The sequence below is a fragment of the Gallinula chloropus genome, assembly GCF_964237585.1.
Source record: "Gallinula chloropus genome assembly, chromosome: 35".
Taxonomy (NCBI): domain Eukaryota; kingdom Metazoa; phylum Chordata; class Aves; order Gruiformes; family Rallidae; genus Gallinula; species Gallinula chloropus.
The window spans coordinates 1,800,271-1,822,582 of NC_140120.1; the positions used below are offsets into that span (position 1 = coordinate 1,800,271).

Sequence of the window (22,312 nt, forward strand, 5' to 3'; positions counted from 1 at the left end):
GCATTGCCCTGCACCCACAGACATACCAGGGAGAGATTTCTCCTCCAGTGAGCTCTCAGCATCCATCAGCTCTCTCAGCCTCACAGGTCTCCCCTCGGTGCCTCCAGGCAGTGTCCCCAGCCCTGTGTGCTTGGCAGAGGAGCTGCTCCTGGCCAGAGCTGTCTCTCTGCAGTGCTGCAATATTTCTGAGCTCCCACTGTCCATCCCAGGAGCCCAGCCCAGCTCACAGCAGAGGAGCAGGTGAAGGCATCATACTCTCCATCCCCTCTGGACTCCTCCCTAGAGCTCCAGGGAACCCTTTTGGAAAGAAACTGAAGTTCTCACTGACTTTCCCTCCCTTGGCTGGGGAGAAATCCTTGTGTCCAGAAGAGTCCTTTCTCCTGATCCAACCAGAGCTGGGCAGGACAATCACCTTTCCTTGTCTCTGCATGAGACAGGACCCCCAGGCAGGGACAGGCAGGGGTCTCTGTCCCCCTGCAAATGTCAAGGAGCATGGGACCTGCTGGTCCCAGTGCCCATGGGAATTACTGAGGGTGGAAGCCAGGAGAGAGTTGCTCAGACACCAACCCTTGTTGTCACCTGAAGGGCCAGAGGTGGTCCAAGAGACATGAGTGGGTTCAAGGTCCAATAGAGCAATGCTGCCTGGGATGAGGAGCATTTTTGAGCCTGGTGGGGAATTCCTTTGGCCAAATGAAAAGACACCAGATGGTCACAGTTAGGACCATCATTACCCAAAGGCACCACATGTCCAGCAGCAGCTCCATCAGCCAGTTCCTCCTCCTGCCCTTTACAGACACATGGGAGCTGCAGCTCCTGCACTTCTGACTGGGCAACAGTTTAATGATCATTGTTCCAGTCTCTCCAACATTTCCTCCTCCCTCAGCAGCCAGTCCCTGGCTGGTAGGGTTTGTGGAAGGATTTGGGCAGGTCGTAGGGCAGTTATCACCTCCTACAGCCTGTGACTTTACAGCTGCACAGGCAAACAACCCTGGCAAACTGACATGCCACCTGATCGATGGGTGCCTTGACTACATCATCCCAATCCCACCCCCATCCCAATCCTATCCCATCTGTCCTGGATCTTGCCAGGGCAGAGTTAACCTCCCCAGGCAGGCAGCACAGGAGAGCTGAGTTAGCCCAGGCTGTTTTCCACACCACTTGACATCACTCCCCCAGAAAAGGGGCTTGTTGGGGAGGGGCACTCCTGGTGCCTCCAGGGAAGTGCTAGTGCAGCCGAGTCATTGGGTTGGTCATCATGTTGTGCAGTGACTGGGTCATAACTGGGAATAAGTGAAATTCACTGTGGGCTGTTCTTTCATGGTGATTTGGTCAGTAAACTGTCCTTAGGCCAGCCCACGGAGGCTCTGTCTGTTTCTCCTATGGGAGTGAGTGAGCAGCATGTGCTGCTCAGCCACTGGTTGGAGCTGAACCACCACAGCCCTTTTTGGAGCCCAATGTGGGGCTTGAAGCTTTGTGATAACGGTAGAGGATGAGGTGAGGGGTGCTTTCTCCTCCCCTTTTCCCTCTAGGCTTTTTACAGCATCTGTTGAGAACGTTGACTATCCCTGGGATGTTCAGACCAGCATATGTGTCTTGCTCTCTCTCCTGAATGTCTGTCTGGACCTACGTGTTACCAACAACTGTGCCAAGAATATTGCCAAGAGGTCTTCCCTGGGCTGAAGGGTCAGGGGTGGCATGGGGTGTGGGAGGGCATGAAAAAATACCTAGACAAGACAAACAGATCCAGAGGCACTGTGGCTGCCCAGGCCTCAGAAACCAACACCACAGCTGAGCCAGAAAGAACCCTTCCAACAGGCACTGGAGCTACCCGTGCCTCAGAGAGTGCAGCTCCTCCAGTCTCCCCAACAAGCACCATGGGTGCTCAAACCTCAGAGGCCAACCCCAGAGCTGATCCAGACAGCCAACCAGCACGACTGTCAGTCACCTCTATCCAGAAGAAGAAATACATGGAGAAATCAGTCCTCATCGGGAGAGATGCTGATGAACTGGGACCATTGCAAGGACCTGAAGAGGCAATACCAGAGGTTATAACCCGATCCTTGTCCTTGAGCTGAGAGACATGAGAAAAGACTTCAGCCGCCTTCCAGGGGAGCACATCATCACCTGGCTACTGCGATGCTGGGACAATGGGGCAGGCAGCAGGGAGAAGGCAGGGAGGCCAAGCAGCTGGGATCCCTGTCCAGAGAAGGAGGCAGTAACAAGGCAATTGGAAGGGAGTCTCAAGCCCTCAGCCTCTGGAGGTGACTTCTATCAAGTGTAAGGGCAGGGTACCAGTTCATTGAAGATGTTGTGTATTGGCCAGACCAGTGGATGGCCATGGAGAGAGATATCCATTATCTGAGGGGATGAGCCATGTGAGAGATGATTTAGTGTGATCCTGATGATCTGCAGCTCCATGCATCCTGGGCATAGACGTCCTGCAGAGAGGGCACTTTGAAGACCCAAAAGGGTACCAGTGGGCTTTTGGAATAGCTGCCTCAGAGAGAGAAAACATTGAACAAGTGTCTCTTCTGCCTGGGCTGTCAGAAGACCCTGCTGTTGTGGGGCTGCTAAAGGCTGAAGAACAGCGAGTACCGGTTGCTACCATGATGGTGCACAGGCAACAATACCACACCCAACAGAGACTCCCTGATTCCCATTCAGAAACTGATCATCAACTGGAGAGTCAGGGAGTGATTGGTAGAACCCGCTCACCCTTCAACAGTGCAATCTGGCCAGTGCAGAAGCCCAGTGCAGAGTGGAGGCTGAGGCTGGACTATCGTGCCCTGAATGAGGTCACGCTGCCTCTGAGTGCTGCAGTGCCAGACCTGCTAGAACTCCAGTATGAACTGGAGTCAAAAGCAGCCAAGTGCTACACTACAACTGACATTGCAAATGTGGTTTTCTCGTCTCCTTTGGCAGCAGAACACAGGCCACAGTTTGCTTTCAGTTGGAAGAGAATCCAGGACACCTGGGATCAACTGCCCCAGGGCTGGAAACACAGCCCCACCATCTGCCATGGACTGATCCAGTCTGCATTAGAGTAGGGTGAAGCCCCAGAGCACCTACAGTATATTGATGATGTCATGGCATGGGACAGCACAGCAGAGGAAGTTTTTTTTAGAAAGAAAATACTTGAATTCTGCTAAAGCTGGTTTTGCCATCAGACAAAGTAAGGGCAAGGGACCTGCTTAAGGAATCCACTTTTTAGGAATAAAATAGCAGGATGGGTGTTGTCTGATCCCAGTGGATGTTATCAATACAATTTCAGCTATGTCTCCACCCACCCACAAAATGGAGACAGAATCTTTCCTAGGCACTGTGGGTTTCTGGAGAATGCATATCCCAAACCACAGTCTCATTGTCAGCCCTCTCTACCATGTAACCTGGTAAGAGAACGATTTCTAATGAACAGTGAGAAGCCTTTGAAGAGATCAAACAGGAGACAGTCCATGCAGTAGCCCTTGGGCCTGTCCAGACTGGGCCAGATGTAAAAAATGTGTTCTACAGGTCAGCCTGGGAGAATGACCCTACCTGGAGACTCTGGCAGAAAGCACCAGGGGAGGCTCAAGGTCAGTCTCTGGGGTTTTGGATTCGGGGCTACAGAGGATCCAGACACTCTAACAGAAAAGGAAATACTGGCAGCACAGGAAGGGGTTTGAGCCACTTAAGAAGTCATTGGGACTGAAGCCCAGCTCCTCCTGGCACCCTGACTGCCGGTGCTGGGCTGGATGTTCAAAGGGAAGGCCCCTTCTACACACCATGCCATTCATGCTACGTGGAGCAAGTGGGTCACACCACACAGTGGGCTGGAATAAGAAACCCCAATCACCCAGGAACCCTGGAAGTGATCACAGACTGGCCAGAAGGCAAAGATTGTGGAATATCACCAGAGGAACAGGTGCCACGTGCTGAAGAGACCTCACTGTACAGTGAACTGAAAGAAAATGAGAACAAATATGCCCTGTTCACTGATGGGTCCTGTGGCATTGCTGGTAAACATCAGAGGTGGAAGGCTGCTGTATGGAGTCCTACACGACTAGTTGCAGAAGCTGCCTATGGAGTAGGCAAATCCAGCCAGTTTGCAGATGTGAAAGCCACCCAGCTGGCTTTAGACATTGCCAAAGGAGAAAAAAGGCCACATATTACATATTTCTCTATACTATTTCCTGGATGTTTGTCCATGGCAGATGTTGTAAACAATAACTGATGTTATGAACCTTCCCAGTACTTTGAAAATGTAAGATCTGGGCATGATTTAGACGGTGTGGAAACAGGGGTGGATAATGTCCTACTACTGGTCAGGCCAGAGCTCACCTCCCCAAGCAGCCAGCACAGCTGAGCTGAGATCACCTGGGATGTTTTCCACACCACCTGACATCACTTCCCCATCCAAGGGGCTGGCTGGGGAGGGGTGGTCATGGCATGGTGCAGCACTCTGTTATTGTTTGGGTTTGTAAGGTACTCTCTGTGCTATCACTGTGTGTGAGTGCAATTGGGGCTGTTATTGTTCCCCTTTTATGGTGCTTTTGTCAGTAAACTGTCCTTATCCCAACCCACAGAAGCTCTGTCTGTTTCTCCTCCGGGAGTGAGCGAGCAGCATGTGGTGCTCAGCCATTGTTTGGGGCTGAACCACCACAGTTTACAAGACACAAGCAGTGAGCTTCTCTAAGAGAAAGTTCTTGAAAACTGTTTCCAAGGCCTTGCTAAAGTCAAGGTAGACAACATGCAGAGCCCTTCCCTTCTCCAAGAAGCAGGTCACCCTGTCATAGAGGGAGATTCAGTGGGTCAAACAGGACCTGCCCTTATGAACCCAAGCTGACTGGGCCTGATCACTTGGGGGTTCTTCATGAGCTGGATAATGCTGCTCAGGATGATCTGCTCCATCAGCTTCTCTGGGACTGAAGTCAAACCATCAGGCCTGTAATGTCCCTGATCATCCTTCTGTCCCTTCTTATATAGGGGGTTACACTGACTGATCCAGTCAGCCAGGACTGATGGAAAGTGGCTTGGTGAACCCCCCTTGCCAGCTCTTTCAGCACCCTTGGCTGCATCCCATTCAGCCCCACAGATCTCTGCACATCTCTGTGGTGCAGCAGGACCATCTCCTCCTGGATTGAGGTGGGCTCATTCTGCTCCCTGTCCCTGTCTCCCAGCTCAGGGAATTGGATTCTCTCTGTACAACTGCTCCTGTTACTAAAGACAGTGGCAAAGATTTCATTAAGCACCTCAGCCTTGGCCTCATCTTTCCACAATGTTTCCTCCTGAATCTGATAGGGGATGGAGGGTCTCCCTGCTCTTTCTTTTATTTAAATGGAGGACAGATGAATTTCTAGCTGAGCTTTGGACCAACAATGAGGAGAAACTCTCATCCTGTTGTTCTTTCCTCAGCATTACATACCCCACGATGCCCCAGGAAGAGCCTGAGCAATGCCTGAGGGGCAGGACATGTCTTCCCTGGGGCTGGGGGTCAGGGCTTGGCCTTTCTGCTTCATCAAACCAACCCAGGGCTTGCTCAGCATCTCAGCTGCTTGTACATTGCCTTTGCCTACCAGCCAATATGGCCTCCAATTACCTGTGCTAACGAGTCCCTGGGGAGGCTCAGCCAGCAATGGCTCTCAGTGGGACTCATTAATACTTCAGGGGACTTTGGCTTCTGCTTTTGACATGGAGTTTTTTCTGTAATCTCCTCTCAGTACCTGAGCTTCAAGGACTCAGCACCAAATGCACCCCAGGGCTCATTAAAAATAAAAAGCAAGCCCTAACGAGCTATGTCTCTTCATGTAATTATCTTCAAGTCTTCAAGAGATGTACAGACCATTGAAGCTGTTTCAAAGGGAGCTCAGAGTAAAATTGATTTCTTTTTAAGGGTGTAGGTTATTATTTTCACTGTAGAGGAGAGGTGACAACCTCTGGCTGAGATTGATCCAGGGTGCCTCCTAAGGAGGTCTGGACTGGTCTGAAAAAGGGTCCCTTGAGGCAGTGGGGACAACCTTGCTGCACATCTCCACAAGCCCACCATGACTCTCACCAGCCAACTGGGACTTGCATCCCTTGCCCTTACATCAGGTCTCTCTCTGCACTCCACAGTGGGGCATTACAGCCCCTCTGTACCAGCTCCCCTGCTTTCCTTCGAGAACTGGCTGCACACAGGCAGCACACAGGGAGTTATTTTCCCACCAACACAAGAAACCTGACAAGATTCACCATTAAATTCAACACTCCTCACTCTATGCCAAGCCCGCCTGGCTGCCTGGGCACACTGCTGGCTCGTGTTTAATTTCCTGTCTACCAAGAGCCCCAAATCCCTCCAGCGTCTGACCCCCCAGTCTGTATGTGCAGCCAGGGCTGCCCCTTCCCAGGTGCAGGATCTGGTGCTTCCCCTTGTTAAACTCCATGGTGTTGGTGACTGCCCAGCTCTCTGACCTGTCCAGGTCTCTGCAAGGCTTCTCCACGCTCAGCAGAGTCAACAGCTCCTCCCAATTTGGTGTCATATGCAAATGTACTTTAGACACCCTCCAGTCCAGTTGTCTGGTCATTTCTGAAAACATTGAAAAGAATCAGAGAATCACAAGGTTGGAAAAGACCTTTAAGATCATCGAGTCCAACTGTTCCCATCCTAAGCTAAACCATATCCCTAAGTACCTCATCTACCTGTTTTTTAAACACATCCAGGGAAGGTGACTCTGCCCCCCTCCCTGGGCAGCCTGTTCCAGGCCCTGACAACTCTTTCAGTAAATAATTCTTCCTAACATCTGATCTGACCCTGTCCTGGGGCAGCTTGAGGTCATTTCCCCTTGTCCCATCTCCTGTCCCCTGGCTGAAGAGACCATCGCCCACCTCTCTGCACCCTCCTGGCAGGGCAGTGATAAGGTCTCCCCCCAGCCTCCTCTTCTCCAGCCTCAACACCCCCAGCTCCCTAAGCTGCTCCTCAGAGGATTTGCCCTCCAGCCCCTTCCCCAGCCTCATTACCCTTCTCTGGACTCACTCCAGGACCTCAATGTCCTTCTTATGGTGAGGAGCCCAGAACTGGACCCAGCACTCAAGGTGCAGTCTCACCAATGTCCAGCACAGGGGCACAATCCCCTCCCCAGACCTCCTGGCCACCCTGTTTTTGATACAAGCCAAGATGCCATTGTCCTTCCTGGCCTCCTGGGTGTGGCAGAATGGCTTGAGAAGCCAGGCCATGAGCCTGTGGAGCAGCTGTCCAAGCAGTCACCTGTGTAGCTCAGCCAGACCAGGCCCCACGCCGTGTTGGTGAGAACAGAAGGGTCAACAATGGGTCAGGGTGTTCTTGTGTCTCGTGCAGCAAGGCCACAAGATGTGGGAGCAGGAGGTGTGATAAGGATTCAGTGCTCCTGGGACTGAGAAAGAGACATGATTCCCAAGGTGCAAGATGGGTGGGGTATGTAAATGTAACCTTTAGCTAAGAGCCAATTAGAATACGACAAGTACAACACGTGGTAGGAACAGTATCAAAGGAAGGGTGTGCTTGCCATGAAGGTGAAGTTGCTTTATCAATCACACTGATTGGCAGCATCTTCCCTCTTGTCGTGGCACCCATCCTTGGTAACAGTCTGGTAATAGTCTCTTCCCTTGAGGGAATATGGGGTAAATTTGGGAATTAGGGAATTTGGTGGGAAAATAGAAGATTTTGGGGAAACGTGAGGATTTTGGGGAGATATGAGGATTTGGGGGAATTCCTGGTTACTTGGGCATGGAGAACATCCTGGAGTGACCAGAGGTGAAGCTGGATGAGTCGTGGCCAGGATTCTGGGAAGACTTTGGGTGAAATTCCAATGGTTTTGGAGTTTGTGCTTGAACGAGACCTGGATCTTTGTGCCAGGATGCCAGGGAGATGCCAGGAGGTGGGGACATGGCAATGGGGTGGTGACCACCATCAGCACCACCACCACCATCTCTGGCACAGTAGTCGGTGGCCGTGTCATCGTCACTGATTGATGATGCGTATCGGGCGTCCCAACCATCTCCAGCCCCTTCCCAGAAAACCCATCCCAGGGTCTTTGATGGTTGGATCAAGAGTTGTCCCAGTCGACCCATCCCTTGGCCACTGGCCTCTGGCTTTGACCGTTTCCCTCCAACATCAACCCCTTTCACCCCAACCCTCAACTGGTCACCCCAACACTCAACTGGTCACCCCAACCCTTTACTCCCTCAGTGTCAGGGCATTCTCTCTGTCCCTCCCCCTCCAGAGGATCATTTGGGTTTCTTGACAGTGGCAGAGATGTCACTCTGTGTGGGACTCCACATCAGTGGCTTTGGCAGCAGAGAGGCAGCAGGAGCCCCAGTGAGAAGAGAAATTGGGTTCCCCATTCTGGTTCCCCCATGTCCAGGCAGCCCTGCAGCAGCCCTACTGCTGCCATCAGCTGAGCACATCAGCAGAGGGGGTGCTGCTCTGTGAGGGTGGGTTTAGAAAGGGCACAGATGCCAGACTGGGACAGGGGTAAGGGAGGAGGGGGGGAACATGAGGAAAGATCCCAGACACACCAGGGTCAGTGAGGAAGGAGGGGGAGGAGGAGTTCCCTCCCACAGAGTTAAGAAGGAGAAAAATACCCCTTCCTACCCCAAAGGCTTTAATAGGAACAAGTGGGGAGGCACAGAGTGACCACAGGAGAATAAACAGAGAGCAAACCCCGGGCTGTTTCTGCTGCCCCTGGGAGAAGGGAGATGGGTCCCTGGTGCTCAGGGCTCTCCCAGATGCACAGACCTCTCCTCCCTCCTGGCTGCACCCAGCTGCATGGCCGGGACGGGCTGTGCTGGCCCAGGGCTCAGGGGCTGCTGTGCACTGAGCTCTGGTGTCACAGCCTTGGTGTCCTCAGGGGGATGTGCCAGAGACACCTCTTCAGCATTGTCATAGCCTGTGCTGTCCTGGGGAGGGGACCAGGCATCTCCCTCAGCTCCAGGGGCCTCAGCACTTCTCTGGGGGTGCAGGTGTGTCCCTGCAAGCAGCAAGGCAGCCCACTGAGTGATCGTCCCACGAGGTGCCCATCCTGACCTGTACATCACCTTCCTCCCTTCTCCTCACCAGAGGAGAAATATTTACCTCCCCCTCCCACCAAGGGTCCCCCCCAAGGAAAACACCCAGGGCAGGTTGGTCTATTGCCAGACTGTGGGCTCTCAATATGGCAGCAATTCATCTGGCACCCCAGGAACCCACAGCACTGTCTGTCCCTCTCACCTCCACGTGCATCCCTGGGACCAGCTCCCTCCTCTGGTGCCCTGGGCATTTCCCAGTCTCCTTGCCCAGACACAGGATCCTCCCCAGGCTCAGAAACCTCCCTGGCATCGTCATAGCCATCTGCTGGGTCACCTCTGGGCAGGACAGGCATGTCTGAAAGGAGAGGGGAGATGCTGACAGTGAGGAGACACGTCCTGCAGAGCAGAGGAAGGGAGGATGGGCAGGGACATGGGCCCCAGACACTGGATTTGGCAGCACCAGAGGATTCCCCTGCCCATATCCTCCCCTGCTGCTCAAGGTGACACTGGTGTCCATCACAAGTTTGCAGGGAGGAGAGATCCACCCCTTCCTGCCCCCCATTACCTGGTGCTGATCCTGGACCATCCTCCTCCTCAATGTCCTCATAGTGGGTCTGCATCTTGTTCAGGGACCCCTCTGAGTAGGAGCCTGGAGAGAGTGATGGAAGTTTTATGGGGTGAGTTCTGCTGACCCAACTTGTGCTCAGTGCTGCTGGGGACAGGGGACCCACCGAGCCAGGATGAGGGCTCAGGAGTTTCCTTGCTCTCCTGGGAAAACCCCAACTCACAGGGGCTCCCAGAGCTGCCTTGGGACAGCCCCTTCCCTCACCCCTCAGCTGACAATGGGATGTAGGGACACACAGAGAGGGGCTGTCCACCTGCTGGGACAGGATGAGCTGGTGAGGATGAAGCTCTTCTCCAGCTCCAAGACCTGGCTGAACCACACAGCCCCAATGCTGCAGGGACCTTGGGCCAGGGGGCTACAGGGGGTCAGTCTTAGGTGGGGGCCAGGGGAAAGAGCCTTAGAGATATGGCCCCCATGAGGGACCCACACCCACCTGACATGCTGAACCTTGGCTGCTTCTCCAATGCTGGGCTGTACCTGATCTCCTCGTACAGGGCCTCAGGGAAGGGCTTCCAGGCTTGCTCAGAGGCTGCAGACAGAGGCAGGGCTGGCTCAGGGATGTGGCTCAGGGATGGGCAGGGAAGGGACGGATCCTGATCTGCTCCCCCAGCCCTGTTTCCCTGGCTCAGCCCACAGCCCCGCCCAACGGTGCTGTCCTGTCACTGCTGCCACTTCCTCAGGAAGGGCAATGTCCGCGTGGAGATTGTCAGGGGCAACGATACCCTCACACTGTCCCTCAGAGACCCCCCTTGTGCCCCTCTGGACCCTGGATCCTGTTCCTGGTGCTGAGCTTGGAGCAGCTCCTCCCTTTCCTCTGCCCTTTAGCTGTCCAGTCTCTGCCCAGTGGATCCATTACACAGCCCCTGCCCTGCTGGGGGGAGGTAAGGGTTGGGTGGAGGAACAGCCAGGGGTCCTGATGCTGAAAGGATGGGAGGTGCTGCCCAATGATTCTCCCAGCATCTCACACTCCCAGAACCCCCTCCCCATCTCCCCAGAGCACTCCCAGTGTCACGTCCTCATCTATCCTCCTTTATCCCATCTATCCCAGCCCAGCTGTTCCATTTCTCTCCTGTCTCCATCCCTGACTCCCCCCATGTCTGGACTCTCTCTCCCCCTTCCTGCTGGTTGCCCGTGGTCAGGCAGTCAATGGGGTGACACATGGGACTGTGGGCAGCACACACTCCTGTCCCCACAGCTCTGCCTGTACCACTCACTGACACCCCACAGCCCCCCTGGCCTTGCCAACACACATCTTCACCTGGGACCATGGAGAACAAACCCACCTCTGCGCCCAGCCCTGGCGCTCCACGCTTGCCCAGCCAGGAGGGCCAGGAGCAAGCAGAGAAGGGCTCCCAGGATGATGCAGATGATGACAAGCAAGGACTCTCTCCTGCTGCTGGTCAGACGGTCCCGGGTGGCATCTGCACAGGCAGGAAGCCAGAAATAGCAGCCCCAGGGCTGGGACAGGTGGGGGGCTGTGACACCACAGTCCTGACCCCGTGACACCGGGGGAAGGGACACCAGGGGGGAGTGATGGGGAAGGTCCCACCCTTCTGGGGACTGACATCCCACCTCAGTAAGTCCCACCCTGGCATGGAGCCCCTTCCCCCTGGCTGTGGGTCACAGCCCGGCCCTGGGAAGAGCCAGCGCTGACACACAGGGCAGGTTACCTGCTCGAGGGGTTGGTGTTGTGGTCCTGGGTGCAGCTGCAGAGGAGGAGAAGGAGAGCTGTGGGTTAACTGGGATACTGTGGGTAATGGGAATACTGAGGGGCTGGTTACTGGGGACACTGGTGAGGTGGTTTCTGGCAATACTGGTTGGGCTGCCATGGGGCTGCCATGGGGGTCCCCCAACCAGTATGAACCCACCTCCAAACCAATACGAACCACCAAAAAACAATTATATACCCCCCAGAAACTAGTATGAACCCTCGACACCAGTACAGAACTACCCAAACACAGTATAGATGCCCTAAAACCAGTAAACCCCCCAAAACAACTATGAAACCCCAGAAACCAGTATAGACCTCCCAAGGCCAGTATAAAACGTCACAAACCAGTATGAAGTCCCCTAAGCCAGTATGGACTGCCAAAATTAGTATAGAATCTCCCAAATCAGTATAGAACACCAAACCAGTACACAATGCCCTCAAAGCGGTATGCACCACCAATAAAACCAGTACAGAATCCCCTCAAGCCAGTATAGATCCCCCTGAAAACCAGTATGTACCTCCAAGACCAGTATGAGCACCCCAAAACCATTATAGCACCACTCAAACCAGTATAGAATCCTGAAAAACGGCTGGAGAGGTGGAGGAGGAGAGCTGTGCTGAGAGGCTGGGTGTGCAGGTCCTGGGGAGCCTCCTCTCTGACACCCCGGGGGGGTGTGCACGTGTGCAGACATCCCTGGCACATCCCACCCACACTGGCCCTCCCGTGGGGCTGCTCCTTCAGGGGTGGCCAGGCAGGAGCCCAGGGCCCTGCTCGGGGCCACGGGCAGGACAGTGCAGCCCCCAGGAGATGCTCACCCGAGCAGTTGACGGCAGCGTCCTCCTTATGCCGGCAGGCGCCGCTGTCCCCGGGCCGGGCCCAGCAGTGCTGCAGAGACGGCTCTGTGCCCCGGCACTCCACCTGCTCCAGCCAGATGGGGCCCGTCCCCTTCCCAAACGCCGCCTCGCCCAGGGCAGACACTGCGGGGCCACAGCCCAGCTGCCGGCACGCCACCGCCGCATCCAGCATGTCCCAGGAGTCGTCGCACACCGTCCTCCAGGAGCCGCGGTGCCAGACCTCCACTCTGCCCCAGCACCCGCTCTCGCCTCCCACCGCACGGATCTTCTCCCTGTCTGGAGAAGGCAGAGACCCCTCAGGGCTCCAGGGCAGCAGGCAGAGCCCTGCCAGGGGAGAGAGGCCTGCAGAGGAGCAGCTACCTGTGCAGCTCGTGGAGTTTGGGCACATGGGATCCAGGCCCAGGGCCGTTCTTGTCTCTCTGTCTGTAGAAGGAAATGCCGTGGTGAGGGGCTGCAGCAGAGGGGTCGTGTGGCAGAGAGTGGGGCTGAGTTCTGCCTGTGCATCCCTGAGTCACCTTGCTCAAGGGAGCAGCTGAACCCCGGTCACTCAGGGGACACACCTGGCAATGTGGGGGACCCTGACTGCTCAGCCCCCAAGGGAGCCTGGTTCACAGAGGGCAGGATGGGGGACACTGTTTGGAGCCCTGATGGGTCTCTGTTGAGACCTCTCCTGCAGACACCTCTGCCTCCCCCAGGCTCTGCTGGCAGCCTGGCTGCCCACTGCTGCTGAATGTGTGGGGTCTGAGAGCTGAAGGCTCCTTTGTGCCACCACCAGCAGCAGAAGGGTCTGGCATGGAAAGGAAAAGCCCCTGTGGGCTCTGTCTGTGTCTGACAGTGCCCAGAAGGGAGCAGGAGCTGGGGATGCTGGTGCCCGGGTGGCTCAGAGTTACCCTGGCAGGTGATGTGGGTCTCATCGCGCAGGTCAGTGCAGGACTGTGGATGCCAAGGAGCGGAGGGACACTGCCAGAAGGAGCTGTGACTCTTCCCACACTCCACACGATCCACCCAGGCAGGGCCAGGCAGCCTTCCATAAGTCAGGAATGGGTCCAAGGATACTGCATCCCCGCAGCCCAGCTCCTTGCACGCCAGAGACACCGTTTGGAGAGTCATTGAGTTGGAGCAAACGCTGCCCCAGGTCCCGTTATAGAAAACCTGCAGGCGCCCGGAGCAGCTGTCGTTCTTCTCCAGCCTCAGGGCCACAAAATCTGGGAGGAGAGAGACCAAAGGGAACAGGATGGTGCAGGGATGTAGGATCAGGGGTGCCCCTGAAGCCCCCAGACAAGGAAAATGCATGGCCAGACAGTCACCCTGGCAGCCCCTGACAGACAGACAACCCTTCCCTCCATTGTCTCCCCAGAGACGCCATGTGGGACAGAGAGGACCTGTGTGTGGGTGTCCCCAGCATGGGCTTGGGCAGGGGCTCAGCAGCAGCCATTGCTGGCTCTCCCCTTGTCCCAAGCTCCCCTGTCCCTGGGCTCCCAGCACAGCTCCCAGCACAGACCTGAGCAGACGACTCCGGCGTCCTCTTTGTGCCCGCAGTCGGGCTGCCCCCAGGGCTTCGGCCCCCGAGCAGCTCACGCTGCCCAGCCAGACCTGCCCGGCGCCTTCCCCGAAGGCAGCAGAGCCAACGGCCTCCACCGCCCCTCCGCAGCCCAGCTGCTGGCAGACGACGGCGGCGTCGGGCAGGTCCCAGCCGTCATCGCAGATGCTCCCCCAGCTGCCCCGGTAGTAGATCTCCACTCTGCCTGCACAGCGCCCGGGCCCGTTCACCAGCCGCACCCGACGGCTCCCTGCAGCAGGAAGAAGCCCAGCTGCTGTCAGGGGATGGTGCCCACCCAGCCCAGAGCCCGGGGGGCCCTGCAGTGCCACTCACCCCGGCAAACGACCCCCACGTCCTCGGCAATCCCAGCTGCCAGCGCGCTCTCGGGCAGGGAGGTGTTGCAGAGGGTCAGGTGGGGCTCATGCCCTGCGCACCGCACCCCTCGCAGCCCCACAGGACCCGTCCCTCTCTCAGGCTTTGGGGGGTTGTAGGCTCTCTCTGCCTCTCCACACCACAGCTGCCGGCACACCACGCTGGCCTCCTGCACGTCCCACTGGTCATCCAGGACTCGGCCCCAGGTCCCGCGCTGGAAGATCTCCACTCGCCCGTCACACCGGCTGCCTCCACCCACCAGCCGCAGGGCCCCGGAGCTGTCTGAGCCTGGGGAGAGCAGCCATGGCCCAGACTCAGCAGCACCAGAGAGCCCAGAGACCTGCAGTGCCTCTCCAGGCTCTGGAAGCCTGATGGAGCCCTTGAGACCTATTGCCTGCCCCAAGCACTCTGCATTGAGCTTCAGGGGCAGCTTTTCTCATGGTTGGTTTCCCAGGGACTGAGCCCTGCTGGGCAAGAGACTCTCTTTGCTCTTGGTGGGGCACAGACACCCAACATGTCCCTGCTGAGGCAGATGGGGCAGCTCCTGCAGGAGGGAGCAGCAGATGGTGGGATGGCCTGGGGATTGGCAGCACCAGGAGAAACCTTGCTCATCCTCAGCCCTGGCACTGCTGATACATGGGACACCCCACACATCTCTGCCCCTCTGCACCCCTGGGGATCAGGGACTGGGAGCTGGTTTGACCCCAAACTGCTGGTGGCTCAAGGGACTGACCCCTGCCCCAGGAGGGCAGAGATGTCTGACCCTGTTCAGTGTCAGCTCTCCCACCTCAGAGCGTTCAGTTGGAGCAGATCAAGCTCTCCAGATCACTCCAGGGGAACAGAGGGTTTCTCCAGGGAGAAGCTCACCCTGCGCCCACCATGGGGTCCCTTGCTTTGGGTGGCCATGTCACACCCCAGGGGACAATGGGGGTCAGACGCTGTTTTCCCAGCACTCACCTGAGCAAATGACAGCAGCGTCCCTGTCGTGGGAGCATGGGGAGGCTCCCAGGGCAGTCACTGGGCACTGTCCCAACTGGGCTTCAGTCCCATCACAGTGGAATGACTCTCTCCAGGTGGGGCCGGTGCCTCTCCCAAAACGCCCTCCTCCAGGAAGGGCCTCAGCAAACCCGCAGCCGAGGTGGCGACAGAGAACGTGGGCGTCCAAGAGGTCCCAGTGGGAGTCACAGAGGGTGCCCCAGGTCCCCAGCACCTGGACCTCCACCCGCCCATCACAAGCTGTGCTGCCATTCACCAGCCTGAACCCTGTGTACTCTGGGGACAGAGGAAGAGGGGAAAAGGGGCATTGGGGCTCTTCACATGTGGCAGCTGTAGGACTGTCCAGATGGACAGCCTTCCTTCCTCCTCCTTCTGCAATCTCTTAGGGCTGCAGAAAACCACATCACCCCTCCTGCCTTCAAACCCAGTTGTGTGTCCTGTCCCCATCCTGCTCCCTCCCCCCAGCTCATCCACATCACTCAGCACCCCACCCTGAGTCCTTACTTGTGCAGATGACACTGGCATCGTTGGAGTGGGTGCAGGGTGGGTCCCTGGGGGACCCTGTGGGGCAGAAGGCCAGAGAGGATTCATTCCCCAAGCACTGCAGCTCTCTGTCCCAGATGGAACCAACACCTTCTCCAAAAGGAGCTGCCCCAGGGATGGACAGGGCTACCCCACACTGCAGCTCTTCACAGACCACGTCAGCGGCTTTGGGACCAAAGTCTGAGTCACAGACAGTTTTCCACTGGTTCTCATCATGGATCTCCACTCGTCCTGAGCAGGGGCTGCCCCCTCCAACCAGCCGCACAAACCCTGGAGCAAACAAAGACCCCTGTGAGTTCCCAGAGCCCTCTGGCAACGTCCTGAGCATGTCTCACCCCATCTCTCAGCTGGCTACAGGCAAAGAGCCTCACAACCATCCCAGCAGCTCGCAGTGGGTGCTGATGGCACAAACCCACCAGATCCCCTCCCTGCTCTCCAGAAATCAGCACAGCACTGGGGTCTGGTTGTTCTGCCACAGCCACAGACACTGCTCAGATGAACTGCTGCTCTTCTAGAGACCTTGGGCTGCTGGGCATCAGCCCCAGGCCCTGAAGCACCCAGAGCTCTCTGACCCGAGGTGATGGGCCCGGGTGCTATTGGATGCTGCAGCCTTCTCTGCCTACCTCTCATGGAGTGACCCTGTAAGAGACAGGAGGTAGCCAAGGGCCACCCTGCTTTTAATCCTAATCCCTTTGCTCCTCCCCTCAGAGTAGCTCCTCTGCTTTGGGGCACTCCTATTTGCCAGGGAACACAACTCAAAAGGCCCTGGTCACCTTTGTTCCTTCCCTGGAGCTGTGCGTGTCACGTGAGCTGTGACGAGGTCCTCATGGCTTCCAGACAGGTCTTCCTGAACACATCTATCTCCCTACACCAGGCAGCTATGGAGCATGGGCTGAGCCACATGAGGGGTCAGGCAATGGCAGGTTCCCACTGGGCTTTCCTCAGAGACCAGGGAAACCATCAATGACAGTCTCAACTCAGCAGTGACCAGCCACACCAGGCCCTTTTCCAGTACCCCCTTGCTGCCCTGAGGGGACAGCGAGCTCCCTTCCCCATTGTGGCCACAAAGGTGGTGACCAGCTGGCCCCTTACCTGAACATGTCACTCCAGCATCCCAGTTGTGATAACAGTACTCTTCGCCTGAGCCATAGTTTGTGCAGTCAGACAGGGCAGACTCGGTGCCATCACACCTAACACCAGACATCCAAATGGGGCCAGATCCTGGCCCAAAGTGTGCAAACCCTTGAGCTTCAACAGCATCCCCACAGCGCAGCTGCTTGCAAACCACTGCAGCATCAGTCTTGTCCCATAAGTCTCCACACACAGTCCCCCACTGCCCCTGTTGTTTCACCTCCACTCTTCCAGCACAGCTTCCACCACCATTTTCCAGCCTCACCTCTGCAGCCCCTGCAGGCACAAACATGGGAACCTTCAGGAGAGCACTGAGCCCTAGACCACAGGTCTGGAGGTTCCTCCTTCCCAGGAACCAGTGTGCATGATGTACCCTTCCATGCTGTCCTCAGGGCAGTGTCAGGCTCACATTTGTCCCCAAGGCTTTCACCATGCTGGAAGTGCTCAGCTCTAACCCCACTGGGTTATTTACAACCCCACAGCCAGCAGCACCTCCTCCAAAAGCAGCCACCACCTTCCCCTTCCCACCCATACACTGTGCCCAGATCTTCACAGGGCACAATCTCCTCACAAGCCCAGACCCCCCTGCAACAGCCCTGTGCCCCCAGAACCACAGGGAAAGGCACAAATTCAGTTGACTTGAGCACTGTCTGCCCCTCATCTCAGTGGCACCTCCAAAGACACCCCATTCTCAGAGATACCTCGATGTTCCCACTAGTACCCACTGACCCTCTCTGTGGGACAAGGATTAGCTGCACTTACCCCTGCACAGATGAACCCAGAGCAGCAGCCACAGCACCCGAGGGGACAGGAGTCCCTCCATCCCCAGCCTCAGCCTTCTGTCCTACTGGAACAGCCCTGCAGCACCACACTCCCTGTCACGGCTCCTGGGGACCCACAGAGACGACAGTGATGAAAGGGTAATATATCTCTTAGATGCAGACCCAGCTGCATGAGGAGCCAATCAAAGCAGCAGCCCCTTTTTAGTCGTTATCGGGAGGTATCTCCCCTCCGACACAGCCCAGCCCTCCAATGAACTCCTCCAGCTCCGTTCATGACCATATATGAGGGACACAGAGGTCCCGCTGCGCATGTCACGGTCACTGGGGCAGGGGATGGTCATGGGACAAGCTGGGTGTGGAGGAGAAATGGGTCTGTCCCCGCTCGGTCCCTGCTGGGGGCACTGGGAGCAACGAGCATCTCCTCTGCTGGGCTCATCCAAGAACCCAAGGCCAAGAACGTCCAGGCACCGCCAAGCCGTGGGAGCCACGGAGCTGGGACTGCTGCGGGTCTGTGTCAGGCTGGAAAGGAAACAGCCCCTGCTCCTGCTCCAGCCCTGCTGTGCTGGGAGCAGCAGCTGGGAAAAGCCCTTGGCCAGGGGCAGAGCTCCAGCCCAGGAGTGCTGGCTGGCCCCTTCCTCCCCGCAGAGCCCCACGGCGGGTCCCTCGCAGGAGGAGCCCGGGCTAGGCCATGTCCCTGCCCTGGCAGCAGACACGCAGCCCAGGGGCTCAGCCGTGTCCCTGGCTCTCAGCGTGTCACCCAGGGGCCGTTATTCCCCCCGGGCAGAGCGGGAGCTGGAGCCTGCAGGTGCACAAACCACAGCCCACGTGACCTCGCAGCGCTCGCCCTGCTCCCCCCGGGCAGCAGCCTGTGGTTTCCTGCTGGCACCGTGCCCAGGCACATCCCTGCAGTGCCCTGAGACATTTTTAAATATTATAATAAAATTATTAAATCATTAATGAAAAGGAGAATCTTCCACCTTTATTGGTTGGGGGGGGATCCATTGTGATTGAGGATGTGGAAAGGTCTGAGGTACTTGATGCCTTTCTTGCCTGTCTTTAGTAATCAGAGCAGTTTCTCTCCTGATACCCAGACCCCTGAGTGGAAAGATGGGGACGGGAAGTGGATGAAAGTCCCAAACATCCTTGGAGATCCTCCTCATTTGCTTTTCAAAGCCTGTCTGGTTTCAAACATGGTCTGTTGGAACTTTGATGGACAGAACTGAAGTGGGAGGGGCTTCCCTGGGGGGAGCTGCGGTGGGCGGGTCTTCACACCAGACATCACTGCCACCTCACAGTGCTGTCACCATGTCCCCAGGCAGCATGAAAGGCAGCACCCTGCCCTGTCCCACAGACAGAGCTGCCACAGGGACAGCTAGAAGACCTCCTTAAGGAGCAGCTGGAATTCCCTGGCACAGCTTGAGGGAGGCAGAACAAAAGCAGGAAGAGTCTAATGGATCTACTGGGCTGCTGGCAAAGCCACCTTTAGAGCCCATCTGCTGGATGGAAAAGCTGCTCCAGGAGATTACAGCCACCACCCATCCCTGCAGGTGCCAGAGGCGCTCAGGCCTTTTCCTCTGGAGAGCCATGGCCAGGGCAAGGGAATGCCTCTGGAGAAGCCCTGCAGAGCTCACCATCCTCCCCTGCCATGGAGCCAGGGGCAGTAGTGCAGCTGTAAGCAATGGGATGGAGAGAAGTGGACAGGGTCCCACTGCTCTGCAGCACCCGCTGGTGTCCCCAGGAGGCACAAGGGAAGGACACTGGCCCCCAGGGTCCATCAGGCCGGGGGCACCTGGGGCAGCCCCTGAGATGGCTCCAGGCTGAGGGAGAACAGGGCTGGGGCATCTCCTGGGAGGCGTGAGCAGCCGGTGGGAGGAGGGAGCCGGTCTTGCTCCCATGCTCAGGGAACAGCCGATCGCCAGCTCTGCTGCTGGGGTCAGGAAGGGATTTTCCCCCGGGGTGGATTTGCACTGGTCCCCGGGGGGTTTTTGCCTTCCTCTGCAGCCCTGAGCAGCAGAGGAGCCACAAAGATGCTCAGAGGGCTGGAGCAGCTCCCCTACGGAGAGAGGCTGAGGGAGCTGGGCTGGTTCAGCCTGGAGAAGAGAAGGCTGTGGGGGGACCTCATTGCAGCCTTCCAGTCCCTGAAGGGAGCAGAGGAACAGGGGGGGAATCAGCTTTTTAAAAGGGTAGATAATGGCAGGACAAGGGGAATGGATTAAAACTAAAGGACAGAAGGTTTAGATTGGATATTAGGGTGTTTTTTACAGAGAGAGTGGTGAGGTGCTGGAACAGGCTGCCCAGAGAGGTGGTAGAGAAGCATCTTTGGACTGGCTGGGGCTGGCACACAGTTGGTTTTCCTCCCAGCAGTCTGCACAGTGCTGTGCTTGAGATCTGTGACCCAAACTGTGCTGAGATCACACAGATGCTTTAGCTATTGCTGAGCAGGGCTTGCACAGCATCAAGGCCTTCTCTGTTCTCACTCTGCCCATCCCAGGGAGGTGGCTGGGGCTTGGCAAGGGTGTGGGAGGGGACAAAGCTGACCAAAGGGGTTATTCCATCAACATGACATCAGGCTTGGAGATAAAACTGGGCAGGGCTTTCTTTCCAAGGGGAGCCTGGTTGGGCATCAGTCAGTGGGAGGTGAGAGTTGGTCAGTGACTGCCTTTACACCACTTCTGTTGGGGGTGGGGCTCTGAGGCCCTGGGTTTTCCTTCACTTTTGATGCTCTTTGTATCTTGAGCCCAAAGGTTTCATTACATTGACTCTTCTGTTTCTCTCTCCCAGCCCACTGTGGGGCAGTGATTGAATGTCTGGTGGGTTTTTAGAAACAATCTGGGCTCAATCCATCACAGGTGGGTTTGGAAATGTGTGTGAACAAGACAGAATTACTTTGTGATTAGTGTTTACACGGTGATGTGTCTCTGGGAAGGTCTCAGTGGTGGTCGGTTGTGTGTGGTTATTTGGTCACCAGGCGAGAAGCTGCCCTGTGTGTCACCCACTGTGCATATTTCAACCTAAGTGCTGTTGTGATTTCCCCCTCCGCTCTCTGCCCCAGTACACTCTTCTGAAGTGAACCCATAAAGTTTACCTTTGTCTTCCCATTCTTCTCCCCATCCCTGTGTACCGTGGATGTCACAGTGGACAGCCTGTCTCTGTACCGGGGGTGTCATAACAGACAGCCTGTCTCTGTACTGGGGGTGTCATAACGGACAGGGTGACTCTGTACCAGGTGTGTCATAACAGACAACGTGACTCTGTACCGGGGGTGTCCAAACGGACACCCTGCTTCTGTGCAGCAGGTATCATGATGGACACCCTGCCTCTGTACAGGGTGTGTCTAGCCCTGTTTGTCTCTGTACTGGGGTGCTGTAAAGGACAGCCTGCATCTGTATCGGGGGTTTCTTGCACCCTGGGTGTCTGTACGGGGTGTGTGGTAATGGACAGCCTGCCCATGTACCAGGTATGTCGAAATTAAAAGCCTGCCTCTTTATCAGGGTGTTGTAATGGAAAGTTGGCTTCTGTATCAGGTGTGTCTGGCAACTCCTCACTCTGTACCAGGTGTGTCTGGCACCCCATTCCTCTGCACCAGCTGTGTCTAGCACCCCATGCCTCTGTACCAGGGTGCTGTACAGGACAACTGGTCTTGAACCGGAGGTGTCTTGCACCCTGTGTGTCTGTACAGGGTGTGTGGTAATGATCAGCCTACCTCTACACTGGGGGTGTTGTAACGGACAGCGTGACTCTGTACCCATGCTGTCTTGCACCCGGTGCCTCTGTACCACAGTTGTCATAATGGACAGCCTGCCTCTGTGCTGGGGATGTCATAATGGACAATCTGCCTCTGTCTGGGTCATCTCACACACTATGCCTGTGTACCAGGGTCCTCTAAAGGACAACCTGCCTCTATACTGGGGGTGACTTGCACCACAAGTCTCTATAAGGGGTGTGTGGGAATTTAAAGCCTTCTTCTGTACTGGGGGTGTCTTAATGCACAACCTGCCTCTCTACCAGGGCTGTCATAATGGACAGCCTCCCCAGCTACTGTGGATGTCACAATGGACAGCCTGACTCTGTACTGGGGGTGTCATAATGGACAGCCTGTCCTCTGTAACCGGGGTGATGCAATGGACTTTGTACTGGGTGTGTCTGGAAGCCCGTTCCTCTGTACCAGGGTGCTATAAAGGACAGCCTGCCTCTATACTGGGGGTGTCTTGCACCGTGTGCGTCTCTACAGGGTGTCACAATGGACAGCCGGCCTCTGTACCAGAAGTGTGGTATTGGACAGCCTGCCTCTGTAGCAGGTGTGTCATAACGGACAGCCTACCTGTGGAAGAAGTGTGTCTGGAACCCCGCAGCCATGTACATGAGATGCCAGAATAGGAAGCCTTCCTCTGTCATAATGGACAACCTCCCTGTGTGCCATGGATGTCACAATGGACAGCCTGCCTCTGCACCAGGGATGTCACAATCAACAACCTGCCTCTGTCCGTGGAGCCTGGCACCCCGTGCCTCTGTACCAGGGTGCTCTAAAGGACAACCTGCCTCTATACCAAGGTTGTCTTGCACCAGGTGCCTCTGTACGGGGTGTGGTAATGGAAACCCTTCCTCTGCACCGGGGGTGTCTCAACGCACTGCCTGCCTCTCTACTGGGGGTGTCATAATGGACCATTTACCTCTGTACTGGGTGTGTCATAATGGACAGCCTGCCTCTGTACAGGGTGTGTCTAGCACTCCTTGCCTCGGTACCGGGGTGCACTAAAGGA

The 22,312-nt window shown here is 56.4% G+C and overlaps 1 protein-coding gene across 1 annotated transcript; it reads right to left on the reverse strand.

Moving 5' to 3' along the window:
- Nucleotides 1-1,224: 1,224 nt before the first annotated feature.
- On the reverse strand, nucleotides 1,225-21,947 carry LOC311203130 (scavenger receptor cysteine-rich type 1 protein M130-like; the record flags this gene model as incomplete). Its single annotated transcript, XM_084277764.1, has 12 exons — nucleotides 1,225-1,280; nucleotides 9,563-9,646; nucleotides 10,056-10,151; nucleotides 12,150-12,464; nucleotides 13,079-13,393; nucleotides 13,700-13,978; nucleotides 14,062-14,382; nucleotides 15,058-15,372; nucleotides 15,601-15,657; nucleotides 15,775-15,909; nucleotides 16,732-16,829; nucleotides 21,874-21,947. The coding sequence occupies 12 exons, from the start codon at nucleotides 21,945-21,947 to the stop codon at nucleotides 1,225-1,227; spliced, it is 2,145 nt and encodes a 714-aa protein (XP_084133890.1).
- Nucleotides 21,948-22,312: the final 365 nt, after the last annotated feature.